The 17,530-nt window shown below is 44.7% G+C and overlaps 1 protein-coding gene across 3 annotated transcripts in view; it reads left to right on the top strand.

Annotated features, from left to right (window-relative positions):
• The window catches only part of tgfbr3 (transforming growth factor, beta receptor III), a 235,941-nt gene that overhangs the window by 134,682 nt on the left and 83,729 nt on the right, over positions 1 to 17,530 (top strand). For all 3 annotated transcript variants that reach the window (XM_072510477.1, XM_072510478.1, XM_072510476.1), the window contains exon 5: positions 17,066 to 17,249. In XM_072510477.1, the coding sequence (XP_072366578.1) occupies positions 17,066 to 17,249 (184 nt within the window). The remainder of the gene's footprint in view (positions 1 to 17,065; positions 17,250 to 17,530) is intronic.

The raw sequence follows: 17,530 nt of genomic DNA, 5'->3' as shown, positions 1-17,530 counted from the left end.
TGCACAATGTACTGTGTTGGTTGACCAAAAATTTTCAATAAAATATTCTATTAAAAAAAAAAATTGTTTTATTTTTCCACATTGATGTACAAAGCCTACATTTTTAAGATGCAGCTATTGGCAGTGCTAGTGAGTTAAATGATCAAACTTTTCATCTTCTGTAACAGTTGGTTCCCCAATTTGTGGAAAAAACGTACAAACGTTCTACTGAATTTATGACTCAAGTTTGCAGCGTCAATGAAAAGTAAACTCATTAAACATCTCCAGATGTTTAAACACATGAGCCCTGTTTGTTCCTTAAAAACAAATAATTACTGTACTCAATGGCACCAAAGCTTAAATACAGTCATGTTTAGCAATTAATCTGGCTTTGTGTAATGACTGTCTCCTTCTTTTCAATTTTATTCTTTTCAATTTAATGGTGACCTGAATTTGGGAATTTGATCTTAGAACTTGAATTTTTTATTTCTATTTTTAGATGACTAACCTGGTTCTGATATATTTAAATCATTATCTTATGAATTCTTTCAGAAAACACTTTGAATAAATATACATTTGAAATAATTAAAGTAGCCATTAAAACTATTGCGTGACAAGTTAAACACTTGGGCGGGGTGGGGGGATGCTCGGTTGGGGGGCTGCTGCATTCCAGGTTGTGGGTTGCACCTAGGCCAGGGGAGAGGAGTTGAGGGGCTTTTGTCTATCAGGCCTTCAAGCCATTTTTAAATATTGTGGATACTCACAACAGGGCCAACTACAGCTGCTGCCTGTCTGTCCGACCAAACACTTCCCGGACAAAGTCCTGTTCTTGGTTATATGCTGAAGGTGACTTTAACTCCCTTTGACTGTGAGAAGTTTCAAGATTCACAGCTGAAGGCGAATAAGGAACTGGCCTTATTAGTTGTGAGAGCACTTCACATCTGCAGGTTGTATTTGCTGGTTGCTCCTGCTGGTGGCTGCAAATGCCTGAAGGCTGCTGTTGCTGTTTCCTCCCTTTTTTTTTAGCCGGAAAGATGGACAATTTTTTCTAAGATTCCTGGGTCCGCGAACACTGGGCTCAGAGGGATGTTGGAGTCCAGAAGGCAATCCGGATTGAAGCAAGAAGTCGCTGCAGGACCTGGTGTGTGACATTGATCCAAATGAGCCACCTGATGATGCCGTTGAAAGAATTCTTGCACGGATTGCTGATGCTGGTGTGGTGAGTGCTGCCTGTAACTGGCACATCACTGCGGGTTAAACACACTGGAAGTCCAGGATGTTCAACTGCACCTTGAACGGCAGTGGAATATGTGGGTGCTAGGATTTGGTTCCACTGAGATTGGGCCATGTGGGAGGGGCCTACACAGCTGTGGCTCCTGGAAGAGAATGGCACTGATACGTGGAACAAATAACACATTGATGGACAGATCATTTCCACAACAAAGTTCTGGACATGATAACACATTCTCAGGCTTCTCCTCTATTTTTGTTGAGGAACCTGCGAGGGGTGATACAGTGTGTTTTTTTTGTTGTGAAAATGGTGCGGCATGGTGGCACAGTGGTAGCACTGCTGCCTCACAGCTCCAGGGACCCGGGTTCAATTTCAATCTTTACAGATCCAGAGATGAAGATTTAATCACCTGCTAACGCTCGTATTCCAAGCATTGTCTGGCACCTTTAAATCTGTCTATATATATATATGTTTCTGGAACATACCTCTTCATTCACCTGAGGAAGGAGCAGCGCTCCGAAAGCTAGTGACATCGAAACAAACCTGTTGGACTTTAACCTGGTGTTGTAAGACTTCTTACTGTGCTCACCCCAGTCCAACGCCGGCATCTCCACATCATGGCTATAATGATGGAGTGAAGGCCCAGGTGCAAATCCGGCTTACCTTCTGGACCATGATCTCCAAGACGCCCACCACCCTTCCCATGGAGACCTAGAGGCACTCTCATTTCAGAGCCACAGTATCAGACAGAATTCGGACGGAATTACCTATCCTTCACTGTAGTCTATTGGCTGCCTCTCTCAACTCTTCCTGACATTTCGCTGCCTGTCTTTGCACCTCCTGCATGTTAGTAATGGACGCTCCTAGAGGCTCATCATCTGACTCCCACTCAGCGGATGGCTGTTCTCGAGCAGTTCTCCAGGTGGCACATACCTGGGCTGTCACTGCCTTTTGAGTGCTGCGGATACGTGTCAATGATGTGTTACCCAGAATGTGATCCCGAGCCGAATCTAGAACCATGATCTATCGGGGTATGTGCCTTTGTGCTGGTAGAGGGTGCAAGTGAATGTTGGGATGAGTCTTCAAATGGCTCCACAGGCAGCCTGGGGGCTGGCGCTTGTGTTGTTTGGACCTGCTGCTGTTTCCTGCAAGAGAGAGAACCTAGGTCGGATTTCTCCAGCCGTTCCTGACGGCGGGGTTTCCTGTCCTGCCACAGGTTCCCTGATGGCGGCGTGGATGAGGAATGTAAATCACCATTAACTTCAGTGGGACTGGAAGATCCCGGCAGCAGCTGATGGCAAGCCCACTTTGCCACGGGAAATCCCGCCGCGATGGGGGGGATTCTGCCTATAGGTTTAGTTCAGAGTCAGGTTGCATACAACATAGCATGTCACTCACTGTGAATAATATAATATGATCAACTCGTGGAGGACTCATCTGTACTTTCTTGCTGGAATCTTGCCTACACCACAAGAGCAATCTTTGTCTTTCCCTGCCAACTCCGAGGTTTCTAGCTTGAGTTCCGAGATGTTGGCATCACTCCTCCAATCTGGGATCCCTCCCTCTTGTGCGCAGGCTTGGCCTGCATGAAGACAATGGATGGAGTGTGATTAGATGGGATGGAACAGAGGTTGGGAAGCATGCATGCTTGTGTGCTGAGACCCACAGACAGGGTTGAAGATGCTGTGTATGTAGGATGATAGATGAGATGCGGGACAATAGGCTTTCAATGCTTATCTCCCCTGCTAATATTGTATGAGCTCCTTCAGCTGAGTGGCTCTTTTGAGTGAATGCTGCCACTATGAGGGTATGAGTTTGGATTGAAGGTTGACTTACTGGTGGTGCGAATTAGATTATTCATCCTCTTCCTGCACTAGATGGCATTTCTCTGTCCGTGGAGCTGACCTTCTTTGCGACCTTCTCCCAGGCCTGCAAGGTGATGTTGGTGGACCTCTTGAATCCATCCCTGGGAAAAAGAACTTCCCGGTGCTGTCGGATTCTAATTAAATCCTCCAGGGAGTAGTGGATAAACCTTGGCACACATTTCTTGTTCTTTGAAGACATCTGTGGAACTTCCGACCACACAACTAGGCTGTAGAGAGTAATGTTTGTGTTCGGGTGACATTTAAATATGGCCACCAAGAACTTTGACCCCATGGGGGGGATGGCGAGTGGATGCATCATTGCCTGCCCTGCCATGTGATTCAGCAAGCAGTGAGCCTTTGCAAAATTAATTGGGTTTCAAGCAGAAGAACAGGCATGAGAACCCGATCGCCAATCAGCAGGAAACTCGCTGATAATCTCGCTCGCCACTCTACTTTGTCTCAAAAGTGGAAAATTCCATCCAATATGTTTAGCCTGATTTTTATTAATGCCTCCCATATCTTATTGATAAAGTTATAAAATAGGGATAAATGGAACGTCTATCGTATTTGTTACCTTATCCTGTTTCTAATACTGATTTAATAGGAATATAGTTTAGTATTTTTGCACTATTTGTATAATAACTTAGTGTGATAATTTTAATCGGTTTAACATTTCATGCTTTTTAGGTAGATCTTGTATTATTTGTTTGAAATCCTGAAAAGCAATCAGAACCAGGCCAATAAGGGGAGAAGTGGGGGTTACCATGCTGCTTGTACAACCAAGTGTCATGGCCAATGCTCACACTCAACCAGCACCTCTAAAAATAAATGGTTACCTCATTGCTATTTGTGAGATATGGCAATGTACAACAAACGTGACTGCATTCAAGCATTGGAAAGCTCTTTGTGATAACCAAGTATGTGAATGCAACTTGATTTTCTTCTGTTGAGTTACAACTCTTGCTAAGTAATTGTAGAGCAGTATTGACAGCGAACGTGGTAGTTTATCATAGCAACCTATCTGTCGGACATTATGTGGATCGCAGGATTGTTACCTTTGTTAAGCACTGTGTAAACATGCACATATTATGATATTTGAGCCAAGTTAAGTCTTTGGCAGTGTGGAGACTGAATTGTTTTCAGCAAAACTCGTGCAATAGCTGCTTGTAACAGGAGATTTTAATAGGCGATCGAAAGGCCTCATCACGCACAAAGCTATTAAATCTCAGAGATTTGCGATGCTCAGAATGCCTCGCGTGATCTAACAAGATCTCGCGAGACGTCGCTGGGCGAGATCCAGATACACATTTTCAAATGAGCTATTAGGCTCACTTGAATATGTCGGCACTGGATTCTCCTAAGGCCTGGGAACGAATGCCCACGCCTGGGAGATCTTGCTGTGGCGCTGTTTAGCATTGGTCCACACAAACGTGGACCAGGCATAATGGCACCTGGGGGTTTTCCCAGGCTATTGGAGTCTCATGGGTGGTCAGGTACAGAGCAGGGTGGCACCCTGGCTCTCCCTCTGGCACCTGGACACCTTGGCATTGCCACCCTGGCATTACCAAGGTGCCTGGATGGCACTGCAGACTGTCTGGGGCACTTCCAGAGTGACTGGATGGCAGTGCCAGGTTGTCTCTACCAAAGGCCAGGGCCTGAGGGGGGCCATGCCGATGCAAGGGGGGATACAGGGAGGTATGAAGGATGGGGACTGAAAGCGGAGTATGAAAGGGCCTCATAAAAGTTGAGGGGCAAGGGTATGGGTCTTGAAAGGGGAGTGGGTAGGCCTGAAAGGTAGGTGCCCTCAGCGACCCCATAGCGGAGCGTCCTCACTTGGGGATTTGTGGGATAATGCACATGTGTGTAGGGATGTCATTGCCTATGGGTGGTTGGTGTGGGCGGCCCTCAAGCTCACATGGGAGATCGGGGCAGCTTTTCAAAATGACGGCCCGATCTCTGAGGAGCCAGTCTCATCGGCCAGTTCAGCTTCTCATTGCTGAAAACATTTCTAACTGTGGGCTAGACCAGGGAGAAACTCCCCAAGGCACAAAAAAATAACGGCGACATTTTCCACTTGGGAGACTGTTATCCCACCGGAGGTGAATTACAACTGAGTGCAGATCAGGAAGCAATTAACTTTCCTTCACCATAAAAACTTATGCAAGATGAGGATTATGAGCGATTCCCGAGGGAATCTCACTATCGGGCTGCCATTTTGGTTGAGTGGGCCGATAGTGAGGTCCCACGGCTGGTCACCATTCATTCATTTCCCTTAGTGGGTTATGATTTACAGCTTCCACATACACAGCTGTGAGCCTTCCTTTATGGTTCAGTAAATCTGAAGTGCTCTGACCACACTGTTCACAAACATCAACTGCTTCAAAGAGAGTTGAGTGCATTCCAATCACTTCCCCCCCCCCCTTTACATAGAACATACAGTGCAGAAGGAGGCCATTCGGCCATCGAGTCTGCACCGACCCACTTAAGCCCTCACTTCCACCCTATCCCCATAACCCAATAACCCCTCCTAACCTTTTTGGACACTTAAGGGGCAATTTAGCATGGCCAATCCATCTAACCTGCACTTCTTTGGACTGTGGGAGGAAACCGGAGCACCCGGAGGAAACCCACACAGACACAGGGAGAACGTGCAGACTCAGCACAGACAGTGACCCAGTGGGGAATCGAACCTGGGACCCTGGCGCTGTGAAGTGCTATCCACATGTGCTACCGTGCTGCCCACTTGAGTGATTTTACGCTCGAGTAATTTTGCTCAGCTGGAAATTGACAGCAACTCTCTTTGAAGTGGTTGATGTTATAAGGCCATGGATACAGTATTTGTCATTCTGTTTAAGACAACCTACATCACCTTCATGGCCATGGTTATTGGCTGGATGTACTCATTTTAGAGTCATGCTTTTGAAGCTCCATGGAGAAGGCCAATGAGCTGTCCTGCCATCAGTGTCTGCTCATGCTTGAGAGTTCTGAATCACCATCTTACTAACCATCTAACTGTGCATGTTTGTACATCCTGTGATATACCCTCAGATACAATTGTCCTCATGCATTTCCTGTGACACTTGTGCTTGTGAACCCCCTGGAAGACAAAATAAAAGGATATGATTTAGTTGCGGCAAAGTCACAATTTTTACAATCACCTTCTCATAGTTCAATCAGTGATTAAATAAATTTGTGTCAGAGATATTTGCAATTCTCTGCCTCTCCATCTCTGACTGACAGCGATGCAGATGGGCCCAGGATCACCTCCTTGCCATCTGTTAGCTGGAGTCCTTGTGGAGACCTCCCTCTAATCTTCTATCCGCCTCCTTGCATTTTGCACACTTCTCCTGTATGGGACAAGAAAACAGACCTGAGTAAGTGAAGGTCAGGTATTCACATAATTGATGCAATGTATTCAGTGAGGGTAACGATAAGACTGATGCATCACATTGCATAAGGATTGGGGTGAATTACAAAGTGGATGCATAAATAAAGAGATATGAAGTACATAGAATAAAAAAGCTGGGTGCTGCTGAACGTTGAGTGGTTTTATGAGGTTATGCCTGTTGATTTTGAAAATATGAATTTTCAACTTTTAATTGACTGGAAATTTTGCAATTTGAACTGAGACAGAGCGAAGTGCTAACAAATGCAAGGTCACATTCCAAAGTGGAGATGAGAAATAAATAAATCAGCCTCAGGAGAGTGTGAAGAGAGAGACATTTGCTATAATCTGGATGTCCATTGAAAGTCATAACTGTCTAAGGAGAGACATTAAGAATGCAAAGTACTGGATGTTGAAACAATGGCTGCCACAGGCATACCCACCCAAAGCCTCCTAGAAATACAATGGGTGAAGTATTTCAAGGTAAGGCTGCCAACTACCAGAGAGAGATTACAAGTGAAACAGGCAGTGTCAAGAAAACCTTCAGCCAAGGAAACAAGCTGAGGGCTTTCTCTCTCCCTCTCACTCTCTTTTAGAATTAGTGTGTCATCCAGTTCCAGAAGCCAACTGTTATCAGAAACCGACTAGCAAACTAAGGTCCCATAATAATTGCAACATCTCCTATATCTGACCGCGTCCAAGAAACCAGCTCACCTAAATCAGTAACAACGTTTAAAATCTATGCTACAAGGACAATCAAAAGACAATTAACCGTATATTATTTTAATTTTTTTTCTTCCTCCTTTGCTGGGGGGAAACTACAAGACCGGACTTTCACCATTGAGTAAACCTTTATAATTCATAACCTTTCATAATTTTAAAGACCTTTATTAGGTCATTTCTCAGCCCTTTAATGATACACCTACCCATGTATCCGTTATGATGCCATATCCAGAGAATTGTTTTCTTCTTTTGTTTTCCTGAATTTGGCATCTGCGGGTTTTCTTCTTGGTCTAATCTATGGGAAACCTGCAATAGTTAGGTAATGATATATGCACTTGCTTTCTTTTCCATTGCAATACACATGGGATGAAATTTGATGTCCCAATAGGAAGTCACACTCTGAGCACGGGTCGCAAAATCGAGGCTACAGTAGTTGTAGCCCATCTTTCAACCACATTCCCTTTAATCGTGGTTTTTCTGCTGGATTCATGGAATTTGGTCTCTGGTGCTAATGTGCAGTTGTAGCTATACTGGTAAGCTTTTATGCATTAGCAAACCACAGTGAATCATCCAACCATCAAAACAAAATCTGTGTTTAGAGTGGATGCCAATCTAGTAATGACATATTGAGTTCAATCCTACTTTCTTCAACACTTGGATTAAAAATGACCATAGATGTAACACTAATAATATCATAAAACACAACCTTGTGAGGAAAGAACTATTTCTACTGCTGATAAAAGTACAATTGATCTTTTATCTTAACTCGGATGCTCTGATAAACTAATTCATAAAATGAAAAGTTTCCAGATTTATAAAATTATTTTTGCTTTGGAAGTTTTATTTCCCTTTTAAGAAGTATGGTTTCATTGCACGCATAAGCTTTGATGTATTAATACGCTTACTTGCCATTCTCGTGTCTAACATTAATCACATAAGTGAAATGCATCAATTACCTTTTGATCCTGATATGTGGGGAAATGCGATTCACCGAAAATGTTTTTAAGTGTCATTTTGGGCGAGTTTGGTGATTCACCCACTGGCTTTTTGAGTGAGATCTAGACCTGGATTCACCCACACTTGTAATTATTTGGGGCCTTGGGGAGTTTCTCTCAGGTCTAGCCCACACTTGGGCGCGATCCAGTGGCCATGCTGTGCCCAGAAAGCAGCGTGACCGATAAATGCCGGGAGAACCCGCTCCTGGGATCTACCCGGCTCGCAACACCTTTCAAAATCCAACAAGATCTTGCGAGACATTGTGATGTTAATCCCACCCATTGTGGGCATGATCACTTTTTGATATCTGCATATTAGAGCGAGACAGATAGTCTCACTCTAATGTGCAGATTCCCAAGGTACCTGAGGCTTTGGGATTCATCCCCTTCACCTCGAAAACCTTGGGCGGGCGCCATTCAGCACTGACCTCCACAAAGTAGGACCAGACGGAACGGCACTCATGGGGGTCTCCCAGAGGGCCGGAGGCACCCAGCTGAATGCCCTTTGGACAAGGTGGTGCCCTGGCATTGCTGGCACTATCAAGGTGCCCAGGTGGCACTGGCAGGGGCACTGCCAGGGTACCAGGTTGACGGTGCAAGCTGGCATCCTTTTGGGTGCTGGCGATTGGACCAGAGTGCCCTGTGCGTGTGTTGAGGGAGTGCGGGGGGGGGGGGGGGGGCAGGGGCAGGGCAAGGACCCCTCCTTACAGAATTGGGGCTGGGGGGGGGGGTGTAGATCAGGGCTGCTTTGGGGGCCTCTCTATCCATCGATCAGAGCTTCTCGGTGTAGGAAACAGGGCAATGTGTGGCCTCCTCCGTGCATCCCCTGCTGAGGGCCCTGATTTAACGTGAGTGGTGTTGTATAACCATGTGTTTCGCGGCCCTGCGACTGCTGGGAAACACGGGGCTAAATGCACTCGCTATGGAACTTTGTTCCCTTTTAGTTGAATCGCGCCCCGAGACATTTTTTCAGCAGTGGGAAGCTGAACCTGCCAGCGAGACTGGTTCCTCGAGACTGGGGTGCCGTTTTGAAAGGGTGCCCCCCCCACCGATCTCCAAGTGAATTTGAGGGTCCACCACCTACAGGCAATGCCACCCTTGCAGACATCTAATCATAGAGTCATAGAATTTACAGTGCAGAAGGGGGCCATTCATCCCATCGAGTCTGCAATGGCACTTGGAAAGAGCACCCTACCCAAGCCCATGCCTTCACCCTATCCCCATAACCCATGGCCAATCCACCAAACCTGCACATCTTTGGACTGTGGGAAGAAACCGGAGCACCCGGAGGAAACTCACCCAGACACTGGGAGAAAGTACAAACTCCACACACACACCCAAGGCCGGAATTGAACCCGGGACCCTGGAGCTGTGAGGCAGCAATGCTAACCACTGTGCCGCCATGCTGCCCCAAGACAGGTAAATAAATGAACGACTTCCATATAGTGGCATCAACTTTTATACAGTGGCATCAACATGTCCTCACTTTTCACCCCACCAGCATCCGCATTCAATGAATCATTCTCCACCAGTTCCAGCATGATTCCACCTCCAAACACATCTTCCCCGCACTCCCTCAGTCAGCATTTCGCAGAGACTGTTCGCTCCTGGATACCCTGGTCCACTCCTCCACCACCCCAACACCTCATCCTCTTCCCAAGGCACCTTCCCATGCAATCGCAGAAGGTGTAACACCTGCCCCTTTACGTCCTCCCTGCTCACCCCCTCAGGGCCGAAACACTCTTTTCAAGTGCACCTCCTTCAATCTGGTCTATTGCATTCGCTGCCCCCAGTGCAGTCCACTCTACATTGGAGAGGGACAAAACACAGACTGGGTGACTACTTTGCAGAACACTCGATCCATCTGCAAGCAGGACCCAGACCTTCCTGCCGCTTGCCATTTCAACTCACCGTCCTGCTCTCGCGTCACATGTCCGTCCTTGGTCTGCTGCAGTGTTCCAGTGAAGCCCAGCTCATACTGGAAGAACAGCACCTCATCTTCCATTGAGTTCAACAACTTCAGACAGATCAGCCATGAACTAATTTAATGGTGGGGCACATTCAAGAGACTGAATAACATCCATCTCGGCTTGTAAATCTGTAATTGGAGTTACTGCATTGCTCACCTTTTCCATATCCCTACCACCTTCTGAAATCTCTGCACTCCTCCAATTCTGGCTTGCTCTTCCAATTCTGGCTTACTCTATCTCCCCAACTCTCTCTTTCCCTGCCCCTTTATTGGTGGCTGCATTTTCAGCTGTTTCAGCCATAAGTCCTGAAAACGTCTCCACCTTGCCTCAACACCTACATCTATACCTTTGTTTTTGGTTACCTTTTCTAACACCTCTATTTGGCTTGGTATCAAACTTTGAGAACGCTCCTATGAAATGCGTTGAGACATTTTAGTAGGTTAAAATTCCTATATAAATGCAAGTTGTTGCCATAATTATGATTTATTCTACTTTGTACTATACTGAACGTTGCATTTATTATTTTGTTTTATTGCAATCACACTAACATAGCCAAATTTCCTAAGGATAATGTCTAAGGGTTAAACAGCTGGTTGTCTCCACGTTCTAACTTTTTGGCACCGATCAATGGAATGTCGTACTTAAATCCATCTGCATTAAATTTGTGTAGTGGGATGTTCATTTCAGGAAACTAGTGGAAAAAAATACATACCGTGAAAACAATGGACTGCGCACTGAGGGAGCTAGAGATGGAAAAAGTACAAGATGCACAATGTTTGGAAAGATGGCTCGTGAAAAGAATAGTAATAAATAGATGAAATAAATTCAATTGTAAGCTTATTTTCTACCTTTTACAACTCAGCATGTTATTTTGCAGAGAAGAAAAAAAGGTTGCAGCTAGACTGTCTAGACCAGATGTAGACATATCAAAATACAGATTGCTGGGCACATGTTGTTTATCACATAAAATTCCCTGGACTTGCTACAATAAAGCCAGTTACTGTGGGCTAGATTCTGTTGCCAAATTTGCATCATTATTATAATTTCAAGTCAGAGGTGTTGTACATTCATTCACTAATGCACAGTTGTTTATTTCTCTCAATTATTTTCTCATTTTAAAAACTGTAACGAAAGAAATTCACTTTTTCAAATTAGTTTATAACCAAAGGCTGTATAATACTAGTGAAAATATGGACCTGGATTTTGTGGGCAGCTGTTCATTAAATTTGCAATTGCCATTAGATATTCTCTAGACTGGAATTTGGCGGTGATTAGAAATATATTTTGGTGCGGTACACGTTACAGAGTATCTGGAATAGGGCAAGCAACTATGCACCTCCTTAACTGATCAGTTTGGAAAATCCTTTCTGTGCGCTTCGTCAAAAAGATAGTGTACATTTGAATAGTTCAAATTGTGTACAGCAAGCAAAATAGAGAGGAAACAATATATGGAATTAAGAGGGAAAGAGAAAAGAGACCGAAAAATTTATTTTTTAAAAATGTCAAACTCCCAACAATAATCAAGATCTGAAGGAATGAGACTCCACACCATAAAAATTAATCTTCATTGTTGAAGATGCTTGACGACAATTAGGACTTCATTCATTCATTCATGTGTTCACTGCCTGACAGCAGTTCCTTAACTCATCATCTGCTGTTGCTTCATCTTGAGGAAGGCAATTTGGGAGCAATTTTTCTAAGTGGCGGTTTGCTATTGCCTTTCACTCTCGGGGGCAGGGTGAGGAGGTAGGTCCCAAGTCTACCTCGGCCACAACAGGAATCGAACCTGCTTTGTTGGCATTACTTTGAACAATATGCTAGCCATCTGGCCAACTGACCTAACCAGCCAATTGAGACTTAGCATGCTGTTACACAGCCACAGGCAAGACTGAACACTTTCTGGGAACTTTAATGAGTACTTACCAATTAATTACAGCAGTTTCACACTTTTCAAGTGTTTCAGTGTCAAGTCTCAGTGAGTTACAGTACTGTTCGTACGCAGCTTTTAGAGGTGAAGGGTAACTTGGACAGTAACGTCCCGAGTTCCGTGTCAGCCGCAGTGTGCAGTCACTGGAAGTTGATTTCCGATTTATTTTTTAATGATTCAAGTACTGATGGCCCAACCATTATTTTTACCCAAAGATCCATTGGATGTTTTATAAGGAGTGGCATACAGATGGATTTTTCTGATTAGCAATTGGTTTCTATTGTTTGGATGTTATATGAAGGGAAAAATGGCTGAGACAAAAGTATTCATAACAAACCTAGAGCTCAGCCTTTGGCCTAGGGTTTATGATTCGCTTTGTATTGTGTTTCTTTTTTATGTCACCAATCGCATTAAAAATTGAAAAGCTTCTGCTGCGTTGTGATTAATGTACAAGAATGATGCCCAACACTCCTGTGTGGGCCCAGTTACTTATGCTGATTTCCAGTTGTTTATGTCAATTTTTATTTTCCACCATATGTTAATGAGAGTGGCAGGCAGTTAAAAGTAAACTGACCTGGAGTGACTTGGGATAGATATGCCTCGGTAAGAAATTTCGCCTTCATTTGAGCATTGAGAAGAAAAGTGGACTGAGCATTAACCAATAGTATATACCACTTTTAACCCCATCTCCAATTCAAACATCATCCATTATTCCTATCCGTTTGTTCCATTTATCAACAAATGTTCTATCTGTGTGCTGTTATGTTTTCTTAAATACCATACCTCTAAACTTTTATAGAACATAGAACAATACAGCGCAGTACAGGCCCTTCCGCCCACGATGTTGCACCGAAACAAAAGCCGTCTAACCTACACTATACCATTATCATCCATATGTTTATCCAATAAACTTTTAAATGCCCTCAATGTTGGCGAGTTCACTACTGTAGCAGGTAGGGCATTCCACGGCCTCACTACTCTTTGCGTAACGAACCTACCCCTGACCTCTGTCCTATATCTATTACCCCTCAGTTTAAGGCTATGTCCCCTCGTGCTAGCCATTTCCATCCGCGGGAGAAGGCTCTCACTGTCCACCCTATCTATCCCTCTGATCATTTTGTATGCCTCTATTAAGTCTCCTCTTAACCTTCTTCTCTCTAACGAAAACAACCTCAAGTCCATCAGCCTTTCCTCATAAGATTTTCCCTCCATACCAGGCAACATCCTGGTAAATCTCCTCTGCACCCGTTCCAAAGCCTCCACGTCCTTCCTATAATGCGGTGACCAGAACTGTACGCAATACTCCAAATGCGGCCGTACCAGAGTTCTGTACAGCTGCAACATGACCTCCTGACTCCGGAACTCAATCCCTCTACCAATAAAGGCCAACACTCCATAGGCCTTCTTCACCACCCTATCAACCTGGGTGGCAACTTTCAGGGATCTATGTACATGGACACCTAGATCCCTCTGCTCATCCACACTTTCAAGAACTTTTCCATTAGCCAAATATTCCACATTCCTGTTTTTCCTTCCAAAGTGAATCACCTCACACTTCTCTACATTGGGGCATAGGTTTAAGGTGAGAGGGGCAAAGTTTAGAGTAGATGTACGAGGCAAGTTTTTTACGCAGAGGGTAGTGGGTGCCTGGAACTCACTACCGGAGGAGGTAGTGGAGGCAGGGACGATAGGGACATTTAAGGGGCATCTTGACAAATATATGAATAGGATGGGAATAGAAGGATACGGACCCAGGAAGTGTAGAAGATTGTAGTTTAGTCGGGCAGTATGGTCGGCACGGGCTTGGAGGGCCGAAGGGCCTGTTCCTGTGCTGTACATTTCTTTGTTCTTTGTACATTAAACTCCATTTGCCACCTCTCAGCCCAGCACTGCAGCTTATCTATATCCCTCTGTAACCTGCTACTTCCTTCCACACTATCGACAACACCACCGACTTTAGTACCGTCTGCAAATTTACTCACCCACCCTTCTGCGCCTTCCTCTAGGTCATTGATAAAAATGACAAACAGCAACGGCCCCAGAACAGATCCTTGTGGTACTCCACTTGTGACAGAACTCCATTCTGAACATTTCCCATCAACCACCACCCTCTGTCTTCTTTCAGCTAGCCAATTTCTGATCCACATCTCTAAATCACCCTCAATCCCCAGCCTCCGTATTTTCTGCAATAGCCTACCGTGGGGAACCTTATCAAACGCTTTGCTGAAATCCATATACACCACATCAACTGCTCTACCCTCGTCTACCTGTTCAGTCACCACCTCAAAGAACTCGATAAGGTTTGTGAGGCATGACCTACCCTTCACAAAGCCATGCTGACTATCCCTGATCATATTATTCCTATCTAGATGATTATAAATCTTGTCTCTTATAATCCCCTCCAAGACTTTACCCACTACAGACGTGAGGCTCACCGGTCTATAGTTGCCGGGGTTGTCTCTGCTCCCCTTTTTGAACAAAGGGACCACATTTGCTATCCTCCAGTCCTCTGGCACTATTCCTGTATCCAATGATGACATAAAAATCAAAGCCAATGGTCCAGCAATCTCTTCCCTGGCCTCCCAGAGAATCCGAGGATAAATCCCATCAGGTCCCGGGGACTTATCTATTTTCAGCCTGTCCAGAATTGCCAACACCTCTTCCCTACGTACCTCAATGCCATCTAATCTATTTACCTGGAGCTCAGCATTCTCCTCCACAACATTATCTTTTTCCTGAGTGAATACTGACGAAAAATATTCATTTAGTATCTTGCCTATCTCTTCAGACTCTACACACAACTTCCCATCCCTGTCCTTGACTGGTCCTACTCTGTCCCTAGTCATTCGCTTATTCCTGACATACCTATAGAAAGCTTTTGGGTTTTCCTTGATCCTTCCTGCCAAATACTTCTCATGTCCCCTCCTTGCTCGTCTTAGCTCTCTCTTTAGATCCTTCCTCGCTACCTTGTAACTATCCATCGCCCCAACTGAAACTTCACACCTCATCTTCACATAGGCCTCCTTCTTCCTCTTAACAAGAGATTCCACTTCTTTGGTAAACCACGGTTCCCTCGCTCGGCACCTTCCTCCCTGCCTGACCGGTACATACTTATCAAGAACACGCAGTAGCTGATCCTTGAACAAGCTCCACTTATCCAGTGTGTCCAAAACTTGCAGCCTACTTCTCCACCTTATCCCCCCCAAGTCACGTCTAATGGCATCATAATTTCCCTTCCCCCAGCTATAACTCTTGCCCTGCGGTGTATACTTATCCCTTTCCATCCTTAACGTAAACGTCACCGAATTGTGGTCACTGTCCCCAAAGTGCTCACCTACCTCCAAATCCAACACCTGGCCTGGTTCATTACCCAAAACCAAATCCAATGTGGCCTCGCCTCTTGTTGGCCTGTCAACAAACTGTGTCAGGAAACCCTCCTGCACACACTGTACAAAAAACGACCCATCTAATGTACTCGAACTATATCTTTTCCAGTCAATATTTGGAAAGTTAAAGTCTCCCATAATAACTACCCTATTACTTTCGCTCTTATCCAGGATCATCCTCGCCATCCTTTCCTCTACATCCCTAGAACTATTTGGAGGCCTATAGAAAACTCCCAACAGGGTGACCTCTCCTTTCCTGTTTCTAACCTCAGCCCATACTACCTCGGAAGATGAGTCCCCCATCTAGCATCCTCTCCGCCACCGTAATACTGCTCTTGACTAGCAGCGCCACACCTCCCCCTCTTTTGCCTCCTTCTCTGAGCTTACTAAAACACCTAAACCCCGGAACCTGCAACATCCATTCCTGTCCCTGCTCTATCCATGTCTCCGAAATGGCCACAACATCGAAGTACCAGGTACCAACCCATGCTGCCAGTTCCCCTACCTTATTTCGTATACTCCTGGCATTGAAGTAGACACACTTCAGTTTTGTAAGAAACTTCCCTTGTCTGTTTGATTCATTTTCATTGTGGGTACCGTTCTACCCATAGAACGCAGTTCCCAATGTTTTGCGCCATCCAAAATGGCATACATTACATTTCTACATCTGATTTCCTTTTTAGCATTCAATTTGTGAACTTCACAGCTTAATTGGGCTTAAAAGAGTTAACCGTTGTTCCAACACCATTGGGTGGTATTTAATCCGAGGTATGGGAGTCTTGCCCGCTTGCAGGAGAGCCAGTGAGAGCCCCCTGTGTTAACTGGCCAATAGCGGGACTTCTCTAGGGTTTAGAACCCCAGGGCAGAAATTCAACCCTCGCCGAGACCTGTCAGCCAATCAGAGGTCTTTCAGCATTTCCCCCACCCCCCACACACGCACCGTTGTTGGGGGCCGAGATCAGGCATTCATTGCATTTGCAGGAGGGACTCCACCCCTCCCCTGGGGAGCCCACAAGCAAACTCAACAAGAATTTGCTTTTCTAGTTTCCTGCATGGCAATTCTCCTGGTGCCACTAGTTGATTTTCAGCAGTCGTGATATGAGGCCCTTAAGTGGGCATTAACTGAAAGGACATAATTGGGCAGAGGTGGAAAGGGGACAGAGTTTCCATCTTCCCACCCAATTAAACCCGCCGCCCCCCCCCCCATTTCAAACTCACCAATCGGGGGGAGGGGGTGCTATTAAATTCTACCCATCATTTGCAGGGTTTTTTACTGGTCCATTTGGCATTTCGTACATTATAGCCTCATTGGCTGTAAAGCGCTTTTGAACAATCTGAGGTTTTGAAAGGTGCTACATAAATGCTGATCTTCCTTTCTTATTAGTTTTAACAGCTGCTAGCTCCAAAATATGAAGTAGGTAAATCTGCATCTCTGCAACTACTCCAAAAAGGAGTCGTAATAACACTTTTAATACACATAGAATGCACTAAGAGTACATGAAGCTCAACAATATCACTTGCCACGCAATAATGTGAAAAAATTGCATTTTGATTTGATGGAAAGATGTAGCTTTAAGAACTGTTTTTGTTCTTCCTTCCCTTAGGTGTCCGAAAATTCCACTGTTCAGTTTCCAACAGTAAACTTTACGTCATCAAGATCATTGGAAGAGCATTCTCTGCCCCAAGACAGCAAACATTTACTACAGTGGACCAAAAGAATGTATGGGTCTGTGACTTCTTTCACTGAATTGAATAAGGCTAATAACATCTACATCAAAGTGGGTGAAGGTAGGTCAATCTTACTTTATAATGGGGAATGTTTGAACCCAGTAGTCCAAGTTATGTTAATCACTGTTGTTTACTCATAACAAGGGATATGTCTTAAGCTAGTATTTTGGGTACCAAATAATAGACCTTTTGATTTTTTTTCTTCTAAACCATTTTTAAGTTTTATAGCCGTTAAGTAGTACAGAACTCAACTATTGCTGAGAAAAGCCATTTTGTTGAAGCTTTTCAGCTTGTATTTATCACGATAATTGCAAGAATAACAATGTCAGGACAAACAACTT

Source organism: Scyliorhinus torazame, chromosome 7 (genome assembly GCF_047496885.1).
Source record: "Scyliorhinus torazame isolate Kashiwa2021f chromosome 7, sScyTor2.1, whole genome shotgun sequence".
Classification (NCBI taxonomy): domain Eukaryota; kingdom Metazoa; phylum Chordata; class Chondrichthyes; order Carcharhiniformes; family Scyliorhinidae; genus Scyliorhinus; species Scyliorhinus torazame.
Note: the sequence above shows the minus strand (reverse complement) of the source record. Positions and strands in the feature narration are given on the sequence as shown.